Source organism: Helicoverpa zea, chromosome 5, assembly GCF_022581195.2.
Source record: "Helicoverpa zea isolate HzStark_Cry1AcR chromosome 5, ilHelZeax1.1, whole genome shotgun sequence".
NCBI lineage: Eukaryota > Metazoa > Arthropoda > Insecta > Lepidoptera > Noctuidae > Helicoverpa > Helicoverpa zea.
Window position 1 is genome coordinate 2,354,625 of NC_061456.1, and position 22,269 is coordinate 2,376,893.

The 22,269-nt window shown below is 36.3% G+C and overlaps 1 protein-coding gene across 2 annotated transcripts in view; it reads right to left on the reverse strand.

The window, feature by feature from the left end:
• The window catches only part of LOC124630237 (DNA N6-methyl adenine demethylase), a 105,178-nt gene that overhangs the window by 15,744 nt on the left and 67,165 nt on the right, over window positions 1-22,269 (reverse strand). For both annotated transcript variants that reach the window (XM_047164008.1, XM_047164007.1), the window contains one exon: window positions 9,262-9,279. In XM_047164008.1, coding sequence (XP_047019964.1) covers window positions 9,262-9,279 — 18 coding nt within the window. The remainder of the gene's footprint in view (window positions 1-9,261; window positions 9,280-22,269) is intronic.

Below are 22,269 nucleotides of genomic sequence, written 5' to 3' on the forward strand. Positions count from 1 at the left end.
CAAAGGACTTTTGTCCGGGCCACAAGTTGCCCGGCCCGGGAACATCGCTTTTGTTCAACTTTGTGTAACTGGCTTTAGGCTTTATTTAATTGTCTTTGGGATCTAACACGGACTGGATCATAATCCGCTGGTAAAGTCCTAATGTCGGCGGCCACTTAACTGCTATTTATCGTCCACAATTGTTTAACTTACAAACATTTATTTCTCATTATTATTTAATTAAAAGTATGAATTTAATTTCGAAGTTTACTTCTAGCTACAAATAGTGTGTTTTACATCAAGAAATAAACATCTTTAAACTATATTTGGATTGGGACACGGCCTTCATAACGCGAACTAGAGCTTCAAGCGGAACAAATATTTGTATGGCCTAGAAGTTCCGAATCTAGCATTTTATGAATGCTGCACTGTTCTGCTGTGAGGAAAATTCTTGATAAAAAATGAGTTTTTTTATTAGAGGTAATATAATATACAAAGGTGCTTCAGAATCGCGTGTTTATCAGTGCATGTGTTCCTCAAGGTCAGTTCTTTGATCTTTTTGGCAGAATATCAAAATCCGTAACACATTTCTTGTGACTAGTCATTAATATCGCACAGTATTTACATTTTCTACAATTCATTGTTTGTTTCCCAGCAATGATTTACGTCGGTTGTAATTCTTACGTTAGTATTTTACGTTGTTTTATTTCAAAATAAATATGGCGACGGTTATGGCTGAATAAATTTTATTTACGACTCGTCCGTCACGAGATTTCTGTGATAAATATTAAGAATTGCATAATATTGAATTTATTTATTGCAGCTGAAAGGAGAATGGAGAGTCAATATTATTTTGATGCCGTTATTACAATATTTATTAGTAGCTGTCATTGGTGTACCCTTTTGAAAGGAAATCATTGACCCTTCGCCTTATTTGTGACGTTTTGTCTCCAACGTTGAAAGCTACAGAAATATACTTTTTATTCTTTAGATTCAGCAAAAGTAAAATTACATTCTCATAATATAATTGCATTACGGAATAACGTGAAAATCATTCATTCTATTCAAAGTTCTCAAAAACCCCATGGTTCTTTCCATGGGGAAGCGATTAACGTTATTTGATAGTAGTTATCAAAATAGGTTGTTTGCCGTGATCGATCAAATGTATTTCGGGTTGGCGTAACCGCGACCTACTTAGATAGTCTTATCGCTACGTTCACATAATTAATGGTGCTATGATACCTTGCCTTCAAAAATATGGCGCAGTTTTCTTGGATGGAGTTTTGATGGTGTGAATTGCAGCAAAAATATTTGTATGCATTATGGTGTATAAATTACGGGACATAGGTGTGATATATATGTATGTACCTCTAGCGTGTACTATTTCAAGTTTTAATAATACTGAAGTCTGTGAAGGTTTATTTATAAGTTATCCAACATTTTAATAACCAAAGCTATGCAATCCACACTGCCAGTAATGAAAACTCCTGCGAAGACTTCTTTAGGTGCCATTTCAAATGCTGAAAACCACCATACATGCATATATCTTCAACCCCATACCCAGCTCATTATGAACAAACCAAAACAAAAACTGATAGACACAAACCCCATAGCCGTTTATTACATCCGTATCGTGCACAAACCCCCATTAATTCACCATGGAGGTAAATGAATCACCTACAACGACATTACAAGTATGCTTTAGATACTAATCGTTTTACATACATAAAATAATATTTTGTGGTACTATTCGTAGTTAGTAAATTATATTTGCATCCCCCTTATAAATCGCGCTTCGTACCAAAGATTTATGTTTTCACTTCACGGTAATATATTGTTACATTGCTATTAATTTATCTTGTTGTATGTTATAACTTTGTAGATGCTAATCGGGGATATGAGACAATATTATTTAGTGACAAATATTTCAATGTTGGGCTGGCTTTTGAAATCTTCCTGCTCAGTAACTTTCATGACATGGATAGTATTAAAAACGATAGAGTGATTAAAAAAGTTGCAATTGCTACAAATAAAACAGTGGCCGTCTACTCCAAAATGCACATAGTGAACACATCAACAATCTTGTCAGACAGTTATCATCTATCACAAGTCTCATAAACTATCGCTCAAAATATTCGCTATTTAAACTATTTCGCTTGGCAAGCGCATTTGTATCTTTATCATTCTATTCTATCATATTACAGACATTTTATTAGTTTCCTAAATTCGTTGATGGAAAATTGTGAATTCAGCTATTTTATTTAAGCAACAAAATGCATCTATGTATTTGTTAAATGTTAGAATGCAATCAAACACCAAGTTCATGCTCTTCACTTCTTTGAAGAGTCCTTACGACAACCGATATTTGGTTAGTTATTTCGGTTACAAGTTTTACTACGCTTACACCACGTGTTGAACGTAAATCCACTATGGATAACATTAAATATTCAAGCTTAACTACTACTACTATACTACCAATGTCGCCCATTAAAGCCCTAACAGACGGTTCTATTATTTCAACTCCCGAATTAGAAAGATAGGTCACACTACAGGGGTTGCTTTTAAAATGGCTAGAGGAGAAAGTAAGCACGATAATAATGTTTTCGAGGATGTCTTATGTAGTAGACAAAGAATGTAATTAATTCATTTGTATGGTTATGTTTGAGCTACGATTTCAATTCGCAAACCAATCATAGGTAAAGCATTGTGTTAGGTTAAGAAACAATGTATAAAGAGAATAAATATGATGAAGATGAGAATAAATATGATGAAAATCAGGAAAATCTGAAGGTACTATGATAATCACAAAGCTACAGAAAGAAGACAAGACAGTTTGCAATGAAAGATTTGATTCATTAAATAATAATACTGGGCACACAGTTCAAAGAAATGCAACGATCGCAAAACCATAAAAGAATGGGAAAAAGAACTCTCAAAAAGAATCAATAACAACATTATTTTAAAAGGTAAAATGAAGACGTTATTCCGTATTGTCATATGTCACATCCAGTCCCAGGTCAGGCGAACACATGTAGGTGTAGTAGACATGGATTACACAAGTGGCAGGCATTGTGGGACACGTGAACCACCACGTTGGCCGGCGGCTATTCTTGAACGCGCCGGGTGTGAGCGCCAGTAGTGTAAGGTACGGGAGGAGCGGGAATGAACTTGGATTGATGTATGAAAGAACTGTTTTGAAAAAGAATACAGAGAGACAAAGTGTAATTAAAAATATGGAAGATCTTGTTTTGAAAAATAATGCAGAGAGAGAAAGTGTAATTGTATGTGATTTTGAAGAAGACATTGACATTAGATACACAGAAGACATTATTGATGCCAGGCTGTTGTTTGTTTTGGATTTCTATGAAAACAAGAATGAGGTACCTACTGCAAAAGTTTAAGGTTTCATTTCTGAGGAACGAGGTCTAAAGGAAATATTTGTAGTTAATGAGAATAAGGACGAAACTTAGAGATTTGAAAGAATATTTTGATTTAAAATACGTAAAATACGTAATAACCTGATGAACTAGAGAAAGTTAGTGTCAACCAGCAACAAAAGTATGAAGAAATAAAATCGCTATTTCCTACTTTCTGCGCTGCATCTAGCTTAACAAGTATATTTCAGTGTTGTAGTTCGTGAATGGCATATGTTTTCTCAGCATATTGCACAAGTTATTAATTTATTTCCTTCATTATTGCAAGGCACATGTTAATTCCTTGTTGTTTTATTTGTACACGAGTTTAATACTCATAATTGAGTTGTTGCAATTTTTAGAAGATGTTATTTATTTTTGTAAAAATGATGCAGATGGAAGTACTGAATTTTAATTTTGAATTTTAATTTGCATCTTTCAGGTATAATGATGAAATTATGATGCAATCTTTATCGAGGCTGACATTCAAGACAAGTGAAAGAGAACGAATCCATCGATGGCTTTAAAAACGGGTGTGAATGGGGCTTCGAACTTGGCTAACATTGGTAAACCTAAGGCCATAAGAGTAGAGCAAGCCTTAAAATCAATTGTAGCAGATACACAGACTTTTACAGTTATTGCTACAATATCCACGAATAACAGGTCCATTTTCTATCGTCGTTTCAACGAAACCGCGTATTCGTGGTCGCAGGATGGTCGTTCCACGCGGTGGATCGACGAACCACAGGCGACCGAACGACCAACAATGGCGCCGCAGTTTGCCGTAAACTGTGTTCAAGGTTTTGCGCATTTGCTCAGCAGCGGTTTGGCGGGCGGACGCCTAAATGCGCGGCTTACCGCTGCCCCAAACGATTTTACCTTCAATAAAGCGCGAAATAGTAACAGGTTGGTTTTCCTCTGCGGGTTTCAACGCCTTTTGCTCACCTAAATCTGGAAGGTCGCCATCATTATCGACTGTGTTATTTTCAGCTACTATTTCGGGATTGACATTGTCCGTACTTAATTAATTACTGAATAAAATCAATCAACTAATTCAGGGTCTGTCACTAATTATAGATTTTTCTGCTAATTAATATTCCGTGACCTTTTCGTTTAATTTAGGCTTAGTACGTTGTAATTTTGTTAAGAACTAATTGAATTCTAAACAAACTATTTGCACGTGGCTAATGTGCTATTTTAAGATTGCCATAAGGATACAGGAAAAAAATCAAGGTTATCAAGTCAGAAAAGTTTTTTAGACATGTCTGGACAAGTTAAGATATTTTTTTTTGGTTTAAGATAAGCACGTCTATGCCTGTGCGTATTTTGAATATATCGGGTGTGTCGTTCATAATCACATTAAATGAAATGCGTTAATATATGTCGATTAACACAAAGGAAAAAGAAAAATACGTAAAAATAAAAAAAATGAATTTTTCAAACAAAGTAAATAGAATAAAAATGTGCGAAAATTAGAACACCATATAAAAGTCAGACATTACAAACAACTGAAATTCTCCCTTGAAAACTGACAGCTGTCAACTGATCAAAACATTCGATACTCCTAACTTTATCTCTGCTTTACACATGATGTTGTAAATTATAAAAACGAAAAATGACTCCTGTGGTTAAACCACTGAATGGATTAGGTTATTTTTTTACAATTCGCCATAGAATATCATAAAGTATATGCGATAGAATTTAATGTGATTGTGAACGACACACCCGTTATCCTCCTCCTCCTCCGAGCCTTTTCCCAATCATGTTGGGGTCGGCTTCCACACACCCGTTATATCGTCTATTAAATATAACAAAATTCGATGAATTGGCTTAGAACTTGGAAATCATGACAAATGACAGTCGCAAACCTTGCCAAAGATATAATTGAAGACTATTTAACAAGAAGTGGCAAATTTTTCTCAAGAGAAAAGAAAAAGATCACCAAAGACACTTCCATTCCTTAGAACGCAGTAACTCCGTGATCAGTTTAACTGAACACGAAGGTTACTAGCATTGTACTTCGATTGATCCTTAACCTTCCTACATTGGGTCTATTGTGGCGGGAATTGATTGCTTCCGGTGTTGCCCGATGTCTTTTTATTGTGTACGCAACTAAGCTATTTGCTGGACGACAAGTGGCTCAGACGTACAACTCTGGAATGTTCCAGAGATTCTAGAAGGATTAGTATTTACGAGGAATTGAAGTTACGTATGAAACTTTATGAATTAATCAACGAATTGGAAGTACGTGAAGACACAGATCAGAATGTAAGTATACATGTTATGTAAGTAAATAAAGACGCAACATTAACAAATACGTCGATAGAAAAATAAACATCAAACAAAACAAGAAGATTTATGCGTTTCCTTATTAGGAAGCACTCGTTAGTGGAGACCCAAAAACGAATGAAGATAAAGAGGGTAGACGAAAACAAAACAATGTTGATGCAATCATATTGAAAATAACAACGGAATATCTGAAAGTATAAACAGGTAAAACGGTCTCGAAATAATGCGATTTGACCAAGGTAACCGTCGACCCAAGGTTATACCACATAACACTGATGTGACTAATTGAATCCTCCTTGAGGATGCAATAGAGATGACACCGTTCCATTAAGCAGATTAAAGACCAATTTGTCCAACACTCCAAGTGGACAAGTATGAAAAAGTCATTTGTCAAGAGACCAAAAAGTTTAAACTTCAAGTTTTTTCTGAAGATAATTTTGACTCATGACTACGAAGTAACTAAAGAGAGACCCTTTTTTGGAACGGGAAACCAAATATTTCGGAATGGCTGCAAAAAGCTCTATAGAGGTCTTTCAAAAAGGTCCATCAAAATTCAAATTCGAAATCCAATCAAATTACAGATTCACAAATTTGGCCCATCAATTTGATGTTCCAATATTGTCTAAAACGGGCTCGAATACCCAATATTATTACGGCTTCACGATGTTTGGATATCATGAGCGGATGTTATGAAAATAACCAGGCAAATTATTAGCAATTGTTGCCATGATCATTTGTTATTTAATAAACATCACAGCTATTGTTATCACACAATAACATAACAATAGAATGTGGTAGAAAGTACTGTTATACAATACCATTTTGTCTAGCTGCTATAACATAATCAATTTCATTTATTTTAGGTCTACATATCTTAGATGTGACGTTTTCTGTCTTTGTAGGTTCATTTTAGTTACTATTTAAATCAACTCTTTTGCGATTATGTTCTTTCTGTTCCATCTTTACAGATTTTAGGTCAACGAAGATTATTTAGGCAAGCACTACAACAAAACGTTTTAAAATGCAACGGATTCGGGAGTTCCTCAAGTTTGACTGAACTTTATACTTTCTTATATTTCCATTCAATTCCAAATACTTTTAAGCTATATCACTGTCAAAAACAGTTCAGAGAACTTTTGAAAGGGAAAACTGAGGCTAAAAATACAGCACAAAGAATACTAAATTTTAGTCACATTTCCAGGAAAGCTCCTAGTCAAAGCAATGTGTCATTAGCATTCATAGACGCTGCTGTCATAATCAAAACAATAGTTATGTATGAGGGACATTAATTATGAAAATATAAGAGAAAACGTAGCAAATTCCAGTCTGTTACCTATATCTGTTTAGTCGTCATAATCTTATTCAAGAGTACTTCCATAGCCTATGTTTTGACTTATGGTACCGATCCTTCGAGACATTTTGAGATAGGTATGCAAAACATCATTTTTATTAGGGTTCCGTAGCCAAAATGGCAAAAACGGAACCCTTATAGTTTCGTCATGTCCGTCTGTCCGTCTGTCCGTCTGTCACAGCCGATTTACTCGGAAACTATAAGTACTACAGTGATGAAATTTGATGGGAATATGTGTTGTATGAACCGCTACAAAAATATGACACTAAATAGTAAAAAAAAGAATTGGGGGTGGGGCCCCCCATACATGTAACTGAGGGATGAAATTTTTTTTTTCGATGTACATACCCGTGTGGGGTATCAATGGAAAGGTCTTTTAAAATGATATAAAGTTTTCTAAAAAACATTTTTCTTAAAGTGAACGGTTTTTGAGATATCAGCTCTCAAAGTCGTAAAAAGTATGTCCCCCCCCCTCTATTTTTATAACTACGGGGTATAAAATTCTAAAAAAAATAGAGGTGATGCATGCTAATTAACTCTTTCAACGATTTTTGGTTTGATCAAAGTATCTCTTATAGTTTTTGAGATAGGTTGATTTAACTGTAATTTACGGAACCCTTCGTGCACGAGTCCGACTCGCACTTGGCCGGTTTTTTAAGACTATTAAATCGTCGTGTACGGTTTCTTTTGTATTATTATTTACCTATTGCCTATTGGTACGTGTATGACTTATTTACACAGACCATTTAAGGATAAAATAGCATATCACATATGGTCATCAGAGAACAAATTTCCTCTTGTCTTATCTCCTGTCGAGATTTTCCTATAAGTTTCCTGCATATCATTTAGTATTTACACAGAACTTTGCACAAGCCCTAAACGGAATACGGTCTGTTTAGAAAGAGAAGCAAGACAAGGACAGCGTTACTCCAGCTCGTGACGTCACCGGCGCAAGCGCACAGCGGGACGGCAACGTCGCGCGCCGAATGTTTTGTAAATAGAATATTGGATAGCGATTGTTGTAAGAGCGAGAGACCACGGTTGGCTTGAAAGAGATGTATGATATGTCAAAATGTGTATGAAACAGGACTTTATGTGGTGGAATTATGGATTCCTCAATACATTTTGTTTGCGGTTGTGAATTTGTCCGGCATACACCGTCCGGAACGAGCAACGCTTTCTGTAATGGCAGCGTGTTGTGCGCCGTGTACCACTTATCGGGAAGGATAAATAGGCATTTCGGTTGGGCCTGATAACGTTTATCAATGACCTGATTAATTAATTAACAGTTTTGTAGAACCGTGAAATCATGGAGTTGTACGGTGTAATTGAATTTCTTGGAAAATCTAATGTTTGTTAACAAGTAGGGCTTGTGCAATGTTATTACCGTTGGAAATACTTTAAAGCATCTAAACGGGTCAAATATGTCATGTATGAATATGATACACAAAATCAAAGAAGGTAGATAACCAACTAACCTCCATGTTTATATAACAAAAGAAAAACAAAGAACTGAAGCACTTTACTTTTCTATTATCTCATTTATAAGATGAAAATTAAATTCCCTCCCTTATTAAACACTCGCTATAGAACAATGTAGGTAAATTTTAATAAATAAATAAGTGGGAGGAGGGGAGGGTGGCATCGAAATCCTCCCGAGGTCGTTGACCCATCGACCGCCCCCCCCGTGCAACCCTCACGACGTATCGAACCTTCGCGGATGTGATGTGTCTTAGTACCTATGTATTTTAAAATATTCTTCGTACATAGACTGCGGTTTCCATGGAATATCTTGATTGGAATGGTAGGGAGAGAATTAATGAGAATTTAAGATGAAGGGAAAATTAATCTGAAATTGAATGAAAAAGATGACACTGGAAGTATTGACGCTAAATATGAGTTTCGAGATAATAAAGATTGAAGCTGTTAATAAGACATGCAATGTAAGAAAACAGCTGTTAAGACGAAAGATAATCCTTTAAACACAGGACATTAATTAGTACCTACTTCCACATCAACTAATGAGCTAATAGTTACTAAAAAAAAAACAGGAAACATTGTAGACACAATAAAGTACTGACGACAAAAACGAAATACAAAATTAGTAAAGAAAAGATAAGCGTTATATTGAAAAAGAAAAAGATAAACGTGCAAAAAGAAATTGCAACTAAAAGAAACGAGACAATGGTGCGAGAAACAATGCGTAAGACAAGGATAAAATATATTTACCTTGATGTCTTGTAAGACCTGTAAACAACAAACACGGTACATTAGTGTTGTTAAACATTATATTATATTGTGTAAGACTGTCATTGAACATCTTTGGCAGTTGTTACGGGTAGTCAGAAGTCAGTAAGTCTGTCAACCAGTCTTACCTAGTATTGGGTTGGCCGAGTAACTGGGTTGAGGAGGTCAGATAGGCAGTCGCTCCTTGTAAAATACTGGTACTCAGCTGCATCCTGTTAGACTGGAAGCCGACCCCAACATAGTCGGGAAAAGACTCGGGAGATGATAATGTGTATGTGAACGTAACTTTAGATTTTCAATTCCATCATTCAAATACCTAAACTCTTTACAAATCCAGTAAAAACTCATTTCATATAGGTACTATTCCAAATACATGGCCATTATAAAGTTAAAAAACGAATGCTCCAAATTCAAATTCAAAATTCGTTATCCAACTGTCAGAAACGAAACTCCAAAGTCAGCCATATTGAATAACAAAGTTCACAGAAAGCTCGCTACCATAGTTAATTTGTAGTTAAGTTTAAATAAACAAAGTCCTGATTGATAAACTTTGACCGTATGCGGGCCGGGTTATCGACCGGACATGTCTGTAAACCCGGGTAACTGATAAAAACCGGATGAACGTTGTCTAGGTAGCGCGAGGAGTATTTGTTGCGATTGTTATTACAAGTGTAGCTTATCATTTTACGTGAAAGCTTATCGCCTGTTTTGAATGTAAGGACTCACACTTATGTATGAATCAGTGTAAATATTAATCTATGTACTAATTTTATGTGTTTGTTTGTCCGGGCTCCGATACTATTGAACCGATTAGAAAAATTCTTTCAATATTGGAAAGCTACACTCTTCTCGAGAAACATAGGCTATATTTTATCCCGGTATGTTACCATAGCGTACTTTTCTGATACCAAACGTGCTAGAAACTCAATATTTTTTATGTAATTCTACCAATGTTTTAATTAACTCATGAAATTTTTACTAAGGAAAGTAAAAATTTGAATTCATATATATATATATATATAATTTGATATCCATGACGTCATTGATGAGGAATTAAGGCAAAGTTATGATTCATACAACTGATGAACAGAGAAAGGCATTCTTTTGTAATTTACTCATCGAACACAATAGGGTTCGATAAGTTTTAGCGAATAAACGACGATATATTGTAAGCAGCTCAAAATTGCAAACGCTTGAGTCATTTTTATTATCTAATTAAGAATTTGCACTTTTAATAATTATGTTTCTAAATAAACTCTAATAAGACTTGAGCGTATAGTTGAATACTGTTAAATAAATAGTTTATTAGCCCTCGAAAGCTACAAGTATTTTACACTGAATAATAATTTTCATAACATCTACCTGAACAGGCTTGACTGAAAACTTCTATCGCTCTCTCGCCTTTTGTGTCTATTTATATCAGAAGGTCTTCCAACTCAAGGTAGGCATAATAATTTGAAGGTTTTTTACCTCAAGGCGCGCCTAAAATGTCGTAATTTTCGCCATTTTTATTTTTACTGTCACTGGTTGAAAAACCGCTTGAAATGTTCGTCGTGCAAGATTCAAATGGTTTATGTTTCTTTTTTTAATGGTGTTCTATTTTCAAAAGAAGACGTTTTACAACCAGTCTCTAAAAAGTATTTACTTCTAAAAATGTTATACAATTTTTCATTACAAAATTGAAATTCGAATCGTTCAGAAACTTTGTTACACTGAAAACGGTAAGTTTGATATATTCTCCTCAAGTATCGTTAATTATAAGGTCGATATCCGGAGGCGGTCCGGGGTTATCGACCGGCCGGGCGAAGTGACCCGGCTGAGACGGATTTCAACCGGGCATAGTCGTTTGTTGTTGCCATAGGTCCGGGACGTTTTCTTTACTTGAAAATTATAGAAATCTACAAGGATTGTAGGCTGTCATCCGGCTTTGCATCTTTCATAGTGTTAACTGAAAACACAATTTTAGTCATTAAAAGCTACACCATCTCTGGGTGAAATGGGCTTGAAGAAAAGCACTCTAATACCACAATAATCTTACTCAGAAAAATGTCAAACGCAACATACGAGAAAATCAACCAAAAGGATTGCTCCAAGCGATTTTCCTTCCTATCCCTTTAAGCTTAGAGTTTTATATCCTCTAAACTTTCCACCAGGTGAAGCATCATAAAATCCCTTGTCACAAATACATACATATAACACATAACTCATCTTTTGTTGCACCGTCGGATAAACAATACCACTCGATTTATTATTACTGCTCGCAGTTGTGAGAATTGGAATAAAGAAAAAATAATGTTTCGAACAAATTGTTCTTTCGTTTTGTACCACGGAAAATTCTGTTTCCATTGGACCGAGTTCGTATTTTATTTAGTTACTTACTAGAAATTATGTTTTGTAAAATATGGTAGCAAAACTTCCTATTTGAAGATCCTAGTTGTGTATTTAAAATAACACTCTTGCTTTGCAAACTTTAATGGAGAACTGTCCTATATGTTTTTCAAAAACCTAACAGAAAAATGAGTAACAAAAGCACATCTGTGGCAAGAGCGGTCATCGATAAGGTAACGAGAGCCAAACAGACGGTTATCCGGGTCTCAAACGTCCGGCTATTTGTCCATGTCACTAGTGAACACCCGGTTCATGAGAATACAAGATAACACCACTGATATCTTCCCTGTTTCCAAGCGTTTTTCATACACAAACATTTGTTGCAAGTTGAAACTGTGTAAATTAGTGGCAAATAAAGGTCATCCATATAGAAAAATATGACATTCAGTGGTCCTCTATAATTCATTAATTTGCAAAACAATAGCGGACGTTGCATCCTCTCATTATAAAAACAATAGGAACTGAATCGCTACAATGACAGCGTATGGGTGTCATTCAGAATTCTTTGAGATATTCCTAAACTACATGTGATAGATCACTGTGACGTGAATTAGTCTCGTCGCAGACGGGTAGCGGAGAATGTGTAGCGGCGGCGTGCGACGGCTCACGCATAGTTTCACGCACATTAGAGCTCCACGGCCGGGTAAGTCGACGGGTAAAGTTCAAGGGCCGTCTGCCGCACGTCTACGCGTATTCCCGAGCGACCGGATATATTTCACCCGCACTTGGCACCCGGCTTACCAGTTCTTTGCACGAACACCCGAGGTGTAAACACGCCAGAGAAAGTTCACACGTTCGTGGTTTAACGACGGTTTTATTGCCACTAGACTGCAGCTAGACTATTGCTAGTTTAATTTTATATTTTTACTTCGCGGAATTGGCCATTCAAAACGTTGTACTTACACAATTTTCTCGGGCGCGTTATGGTTGCGCCTTATTGCGAACGTTACGGCGCTTATACGTACTACGTTTCCGTCGGCTACGATAAGCCTATCTTATCTTGGAACTTCGTGCGGAAATATTTTCAAGTTATTTTTTCCTTCTGGCGAAAATAGAACAGTAAATAAATCTGTATTGAAATAAACGGGCAAAAGAGGTAAACGTCCGTATTGTCGGCGCGTGACGGCTCCAAGTTCAAGGGCGGGATCCGCAGGAGTGCGGGATATCTTACGCTTGTCTACCCGATCCGATCCCGGGGGCCTCGCTCGGGAAATATGAGGAGGGCGCCCGGGAGCCCGGGACCGTGAATGAAGTCATTTGGCTCTGTTTGTAAACAACGTTTAGGATTGCTCTTTGATTGTTTGTACTGATAAACTTTGAGAGACGGCTGTAGAAAATTCCGAACTTTCTCTTGGAAAGGTTAATTGCATTTTAAATGTCGGTTAGGTGGTCTTTTAACATTATGATTATCGTTTAAGTTGTTATTAATCTTGCAAACTGTAGCATCTTTTATCGACTCATACAGATAGCTCCGGTTTTGGCCAAGGTCTTCTTAAATCCTGGCAATAAACTGCACGATATCAGTGTTCGTAGTACAAGCTAGTGAGTTCTCTCGGCACGTGGCGCATGAATGGAATAATATGGAAGTGACACGTCGCATGCGTGACTGGACGCCACGCGGTCTCAACCACTTACTTGCGATTACGTTCATATAAAAACAACTTGTTACTATCGATTGATTTTTGTTGTTGTTGTTGATACGAGTCAGCTGGTCGTTCAACCAGTTCTGAGTCACTTGGTTAATTGGTTGTTGGAGTGAACTTGCTACTGTATTTTCAATTTTCACACCTTATTGACTCTCTTTAAAGAATAATGTACAGTCTATTTTTATCTTTAGAAGTTCCTGTTCGTTCTAGGGATTATCTATCAGATAAATATAGCTCTATCTAATCGTTTATTATAGTGCAAGTTTTATAAATAGCATTATCTTTTTCTTTGTAAGTGACCTTTACCCGCTTTCCACGTATCTAATACCTAGAGCTAGGCTAATCAAATTCTAAAGCCGAGTATAAAAATACATATTACCACTAGAGAATGTAAATAGCAAAGAAGTAAACAAAAAAATGAAGCGTTGAGGAAAAATTAAAAAGCCATTACGGTAGCCCGGGCCGCTTTGACACAACTTATGACGGTTTTCACAAAAAAAAAATGCAAATATCACCTCATTTCTTTGTACGTAGAAAGTTCATGGTGAAAGTACTGGGTTCCGCCGGTACATAGGAACTGTACCTACGCGTACTTAACCCGTATGTGCCGTACCACGGTTTACTGCCATTCAAGCGATCGTAAAATCTATAAAAGGTGAACTTCGCAGTCGTTTTATGATCACAGTATGATATATTGAGACAAGAAGTAATAAGACGTATTTTGCAGAATTTACGACTAAATGCTACGAAAAATTGAAAAATATTTCCCAGGCCTACTTAAGTTTGGATGAAAAGACCTTTTTTGTTACAAATTAAGCTCGAGCGAAACATCTTTTGTCAAAGTTTTAAATACTGCCACCTTTAGTGAAGTTCTCGACATTATACCGGCTTCATAATCTTTTGTGTTGGAAGTGCTCGAGTTTTTAAGAAAACACTTCTTGTTTATAAAATTAAATCTCGCTCGCGTTGCTAGCTGATCTCGCAAGATTCACATCTAAAGATAGAACCTTATTAAGTTCAATTAAGATGTTAATTCAGTGAATGAAATACACTAGCATCACGTCTAGCATCTCAGTTAATATTTCAAAAGCAAAATAAACACAGTAAAGGTGGCAGGAGCCGCGAGACCGGCTAATTGCAGTTGATATGACTCGTAAAGTCAATTATGGCGCTCGTGAAAATGTCCAGAATTAAAATTTACGTTTACGGTTAAAAGCCCTATGTACACATTTAACTGTTCTTTGTATTTTTTATGATATCCAATGCTTAATGTCAAATAGGTGAGACCACACGCAGGTAGAAGTACAAAAATAAACAGCCTAAAGACGGAACGGGTTTCGTCATCGTTTTTTTTTCAGAAAGTTAAGCACGAGCTGCATCTCGAGACGAATCGCTATCGACAGAATCGATACTTAAATCTCGATATTATAGCACCAACTTCAGATAAAATATGTCCAAAGTTTTAATGGATATAAATTAAATTACAATTCCCAACAAAAACCACGGGAGTAGCATTTTGTTTTAATTTATTATCCTTAATGCAACACGGAAAAGGTTCTGCGTGGACAAAAGTGAAAATTTATAGCTTTCAATGTGCAGAGAATTTTCCAATTATCCAGACTCCTGGCGTCGGGCTGCCGACATTATTGATTTTCACTTTTTATGCGACCGCTTGTCCGCAGACAGCTTTTATGGTTTGTTTTAAAAATACACCGGCTTATTAAAATAATGCTTCGTTCGTTAAATACAGGCGCGATCACTCATTCTGATAGCCGTTAAACAAAAAACCCTCTACAAAGTAGACACAACGTTTTTTGTACTTTTTAAACAATTTATTTATGGGTCCAATTTTCATTACTGATTCTTTTCTACCTGAACGAATGCATGAATATTAAAACATTTACTCAAGAAGTCACGGTTCGGAAATGTTGATTAACAAATATTAAACGTGTAGCGCAACATTTTGTTAATTAAAACGTGCCGGCCACGTATCGCGCCGTCAATGAATGTTAATTCCATTTAGCGCTGTGAATGGGGAAATAATATAGTGCGGTTTGAGCGTAGTCCGAACCGATTTGTATTTCCTAGTAGCGAGTAGAGGTAATCTGTTGGCGGCCAGATGCGTGGGCCACGTGTTTTTATTTACAACAGTATCAAACATCGAGCCCGGCATAACGCACGATCGGCACGAGCTCTCAATGAATCGAGGCCAGCCACCGAGACTGACCTAAATTTTTATTCGCCACGCATAACTACAACCGTGTCGTCACATGGCAACATTGGTCACTAGCACCAGCACTGCATACCCCACGCGAGACTTGTTTCAAATTTAGAACGCTATCGGCAGCCATGCTTTTTTTAACCAAGGAGGTCAGAGGTCATAACTGAGGAACTTGGTAATAATATTCTATTAAAAAAGAGCGAATCAGAAAGCGGGGCATTAGATAAGCCATATCTAGAGTACACACACGCAATCTAAATCGACTATGTTGTGTAAACTTTGCATCACGATAAGAGATAAGGGAGAACTATAAATCAGGCGACGAATATTACTTATTGACGAGACCTAAATATTTTTTAGTTGAGAGGAAATTTTTATCTTATCGATTTGGGACTTTAAAGAGCTTAAAACAGTACTTATTTTGTTATTGTTTTCGCTGATTCATCTTCAGTTATCTGCAGTTATTATGGAAAAGTTCTATTTTAGAACGGAAATGCCTCAAGCATGGATTCGGTCCATTTTCATACGATGGAGTGCGTACGTGACGAATAACAGAAGTGTACGGAAATGTGTTCAAATTGTTGAGATAACGATGAATATTAAGTGCCTATTTAAATATATTTTTGTAATAAGTATTGTTTGAGGAAAAAATGATTGTTTTTTCCTGTATACTAAATTATTCTGTTGGGTGTCTAAGCTCTTTGTCGTTCGTTTAAGATTAAGTACTTAAAGCTTCCAGGCAATAAAGTTATTTCCTATTAATACTGAAGCAGCATATCGGCTGATGTTATTTATCATTTCATTTTTATCTTGTATCTAGCGAAAAACGCAGTGTCATCGCAGCGTCATAAAAAAATTGCAGTATTACAAACTAGAATTATCCAGTTAGATTTTAAAATCTCAAACTCATATTATACAAAGTTTTGCTCGGGAATTTGTCTGCATCCTGAGAGGAGTTACTTCATCTTACACCCGAAAAAAAACCTAGCTTATCCCCGCTTACGCCAGAATATTACATTCCTGAAATTTCATCTCAATCGCTTCAGCCGTTGCAGCGTTACAGCATGACAAACACACTCTCTTTTTTAAGATTTTTTTTAAAACATGAGGAAGCTATATAAGTCTCCTAAAAAAACTATTTACAGTTCAGATGTACATTATTTGACGAATTTATTACGAACATAAATTGTGACGACCTTGCTCAAGATTTAAATGTACCGTTTTATTACCAGTAAATCAAATATACGTTATATCAAGATACATTTCGGTGTAAAAAAAAAAAAAAAAAAAAGTCGTGGTGGCCTAGTGGGTAAAGGACCAACCTCTCAAGTATGAGGGCGCGGGTTCGATCCCAGGTCAGGCAAGTACCAATGCAACTTTTCTAAGTTTGTATGTACTTTCTAAGTATATCTTAGACACCATTGACTGTGTTTCGGATGGCACGTTAAACTGTAGGTCCCGGCTGTCATTGAACATCCTTGGCAGTCGTTACGGGTAGTCAGAAGCCAGTAAGTCTGACACCAGTCTAACCAAGGGGTATCGGGTTGCCCGGGTAACTGGGTTGAGGAGGTCAGATAGGCAGTCGCTTCTTGTAAAGCACTGGTACTCAGCTAAATCCGGATAGACTGGAAGCCGACCCCAACATGATTGGGAAAAAGGCTCGGAGGATGATCAAGATACATTTCGGTGTAAATTAAAAATACGTATTTTTATATTTTTTAAGAGAGCCGTAAATACCATTTTTACTGTACTTATTCAGCAATGTTGTTATTTATTATTTTTGAAGAGCATTCTTAAATGAATTTTTATTTTTATGTTCCGCTCCCGGAAAATGCTTTTCAGTAATTTTAAAAGGTGTTTTTAAATTGCCAACAATAACCATCAAAATAAAATTTTGGATCATAACATTATGTGCGTTTTAATGTTCTCATAATAACGTTTTTTTCAAATCCACAATTCATACTTTTTCTTCGGGAAATATAGGAAGTTAGGTATCTCTATCTTCCAGAGGCAATCTTACATAAAAAAATGAGAAATGTCTCTAGGTACCTACTTTCAATAAGAAAATACTTAAATTCGGAAGAAAATATCTGGGATAGTTTTATATAATACTAAAAACCGGAACTAAGGAAGAGGCTGAAAATAAATTGTCTGAAAGATCTATTCCATAGCATACATTTTTATTTCACCTTGAATCCTTCATGATAAGTAAAGAGAGTCGAGGAAAAATAATACCTCCTATACTTAACAACAAAATTAAATCGGTAAGTAATCAAGTAAAAGAAGTATAAAAATTCATCATCTCCCGAGCCTTTTTCCCAATCATGTTGGGGTCGGCTTCCAGTCTAACCGGATTCAGCTGAGTACCAGTGCTTTACAAGAAGCGACTGCCTATCTGACCTCCTCAACCCAGTTACCCGGGCAACCCGATACCCTTTGGTTAGACTGGTGTCAGACTTACTGGCTTCTGACTACCCGTAACGACTGCCAAGGATGTTCAATGACAGCCGGGACCTACAGTTTAACGTGCCATCCGAAACACAGTCCATGGTGTCTAAGATATACTTAGAAAGTACATACAAACTTAGAAAAGTTGCATTGGTACTTGCCTGACCTGGGATCGAACCCGCGCCCTCATACTTGAGAGGTTGGTCCTTTGCCCACTAGGCCACCACGACTTTTTTGAATTATATTTTTCGAATTATATTTTTCGAAGTATAAAAATTCTAGGTACATAAAAAAAAACGTTATCTGTAATAAACATGTCGAACAACGTTAATTAAATTAGTTATTTACCACCGTTACGGCAATTAGAATTAATTGCTTAAATAACCATATCTTATTAAGATTAATTAAAATTTAACAAAGGTACATGCTGTGAGTCAGGAACCTGACAATTAATTGTATATGCAGTCCGACGTTGTATGGGAAGGCGCGATATTCGGAGTTACTAGTGAAGTGTATGTGGAGTGATCAGACGTCCGTCATGGTATGGTCGGCTCCAGCCGTCAGCACAGCACGACCACATCGCTCCACATTCATCGCTGCGTCTTGCTCGCGTGCCACCGGGAGTATTGACCTTTTAACTAAAGCGATTTAGCGCAATCGAACCGGTTCCATTTTCCCATCATAGATTTTTACCATCACTAACCATAAAACAATACAGCAAAAGTTGAACCCACCTCGGAACTTCTGAGCGAAGCTTGACCGACAAAATCCAAGGCCTCGTCACAAAATAAAAAAAAAACACAACACACGCGACGTTGACGTGCAATCCAAAATCAAATTTGCGCGGGAAACCGAGTTATAGTGATGTGCATCGGGCGATCGGCGATCGATAGGTGCAGCGGGAATCGATATGTTGGGTAAAGCGCGTTGTGGGCCGGCGTCGTCGCACGTGACTGCTGGCCGTGTGACGGGACGAGCGCGGCAAGCGCGGCCGCGCCCCGCGCCACCCGCTCCGCCCCGCGCCCCTACATACCTATACCAGACGTTTGATAAACAAATTACAAATTTTAGATATACGTCGAGATGAGCTGAGCTTTAATAGCTTGTTTTATAAGTCTTTTATAAAAACGTGTAGAAGAGGCGCTTATGAAATTCTTTCACTTCGTTATTAAACTTGTAATGAAGTTTTGTAAGAAAGTAAAAGTTTTGCTGTAGTATTTTATGGCTGAATATTATGTGGTTGTAAACAGTTTGAATTGAATCGTTTAGTTATCATTGGACCGCGTATTATGTTTGCTTATGAGTCATGATGATACCTATTTGATATTTCTTCTAAGCACCTACTCTACATACGGAAATTTTCTTTTCCTCAACCTATAACCTACTTTTCGATATTTCCATCCTTGTCTGTCACACTAGCAGTAACCGGTAACAGTCGATGGCATACTATATCTTAACTATGTAAGATAAGAACTTGCAAGTTTTAAGCTGAGATCCTCTAGAAATTCACTGAATACTAAAATTATCTCGATCGTAACGGTCGACTGCGTTTTAAATTCATACTCGATAAAATTGTTCCAATATGAATATGAAGTACGTAACTATCGACAAGCATGTTTGCGTATTTGACTTAGCTTTTCAATAGCACTCATTAATGCAATCATTAAAACTAGATTCTCATTTAAAATATTATTATGAAACCTTGCCAGAGACCCTAAAAACTAATTTAATCATATTCGTAATCCTAAATCATTCTGTCCAAAATCTCAAAAACATCCCTAAAAATCATAAAATGGTACCGAATTTTCCGAAAACGTCGCGTCACGTTTTCCTGTCGTTATAATACGGCGGATCTATATACGTATAATATCATATATAAGTACGTATAAAGTGATTAATGAACGTAGGTACCTAGTCATATACCAACGTATATTGTCGTTTCTCGGAGCGGCCTCGATTTTATTTTGATCGGATCGGCATACTATATAGAATATTGGTAGGTCAAGGAGAAATGTTAATGCGAAATTTTGATATATGTAACGCTTTAACAATGAGGAATAAAATATTCAAACTTAAACAGTAACGGAACTGTATTTCAAGTAAGCGTTGCTACAAAACAACTATGATTTACACTCGAAATAAACGCTAAATTGAATCAGCTCGACAATTCTTAATAACAAATTGTTACAACATTAACTAAAATTAGAGTCAAATTTATTGTGTACCAGAATTATATTTAACATTTATACGACAAATTTGTTTTCATTAGCGTCACAGTTAATGAGCAATTAGATCGCTACGAGTTCCGGCGTAGCGGCGGCGTAGCACATCGTAGAACCGTTTCACTCGAGTTTCGCCGCGGTGCTTATGCAAAAGAGGCCAATATTTCATCGCTCCTCCGTCTATTGCAGCCAGCATTATCATAACAATCGCTTAACCTATGTACAAGTGTTCCTCATATAATAATCATGTCCATATATTTACTACGACTGCTACGTCGTAGCAATTCTATTAGATTAATTTCTTACGACCGCTTGTGTCAACATCTAGTTCAAACGGTCAACGATGTAATAAAATTAATCGATTCTATATCGATTGCTTGTCTCATATAGATAGTATCGGTACAATGGAAGCGAGATAGAGCGATACGGACACCATTACTGACATTGCACGCTCGGAAACTTATTTTTTTTTTAAGTTTCTTTAAACGGCGTTCGGCATCAGCCAGTAAGGTTTGGTTTTATTTTAAGGTTATATAGCAGAGGATCACGAAAGAGCTTATTGTTAAATCAGCATTGTATTAGAGTAAGAGAAGTTTGGACAGACATAGACGTTGTCTATATCTATGTGGTGGACAGAATTATTCAGCTGAATATGCAATTAAACGAGGGCAGTTGTGCAGCGGGTGCGAGCGAGACAGCGCCCCGCCACTCGATATTATATTGAACAAGTTTATAACTACGTGTATTAGACGAACGAGTTCCTACAACGTTTTCTCATTTCCCGGGACGAAACTTTTCTAATATTATAGTTTCATTCATATTGTCGGTAGTTTCGCGGAGTTTTCTTTCGTGGAAAATGAAAGACCATTTCCATAACTATTATTTCGCTTTTATAGCTTTGTTAGTTTCTTTCGCTTCAAATAGATTTGTTAAAGTTTTCTACTTTATCGTTCGGAAATAATATTTGTTCTTCGGTGTTGGGTTATTACTTATAGGCTGAAGGAATATTGATCGGCTGCCTGATTATAATATTCCTTATGAATATATTTAGATAAATCGTTTTTATTTTGGTGGACTGAATATATTTTTTGTTCACATTGACCTGTTTATATTAGAGTGAAATGCATAATGCATTTCTGTATTCACGATTCATAATGTATTAGTCAAAATTCAAGGGTCTGACACACGTTAAGAGTTGGTCAAATAAAATATTGAGGTAACGTACGAAACCTGATTAAAATAAAAAGGTATATGATATAAATGAATATACTGGTAACTACCGGTTTGCGAGCAAAAAGGTTCGCAATGCTGGAATTGGCAGACGCTGATGAAATTTTATCTCTTCCATTTTTAAATATCGATTCTTATCTCGACGAATTTTTGTCATAATATTACAGCATTGCATTGAAGGAATAAAACTCAACATAAAGCCATCGTTTTAAAGCTTAGCTATTTTTGTATTTTCATATCATTAATATTAAGGATATTTATAGGTAATAAGTAAAACCCTTTATTAGAAAGCATGATCAATAACTCATATTCTTTCGTGTACCTTCTACAAAAATTATCGGGGTAAAATAGTACTACAACTACAAACCAGCTTAATTGATACAGTTTACAATGTATTTTTCCTCCTTACAATATTTATAATAGTAACTATTATGGTAGGATTAATTGGTAGTAATTTCAGGCTGTGATTGGCAACATTACTGGGCCCTACTCCGCCATTATTTCAATTATGACTATTACATAAATTGCCGGTATCAAGCCTAGTTTACTGAAGGCATTATTTTATTTAAAAACCGTAGTTCTTGTACCTATATTTAGTTACTTTGTTTTACTTGTGATAAATAGGTTAGTGTTTAAATCTTGTACCTAAGACCAAAGTACCTCAGAAGTCTTGTACCTAAGAAGTTTAAAATCTTTCTTGAAATTTTCAGTTCCACGTCGTGTTATCGTGACCAAAATCAAATGTTATCTAAATCATGAATTATGTAACACTATTGGTTTTGGTAATGCAATGAGAATTTTTCTTATAAGTATTATCCTTCATAATATTACTTTC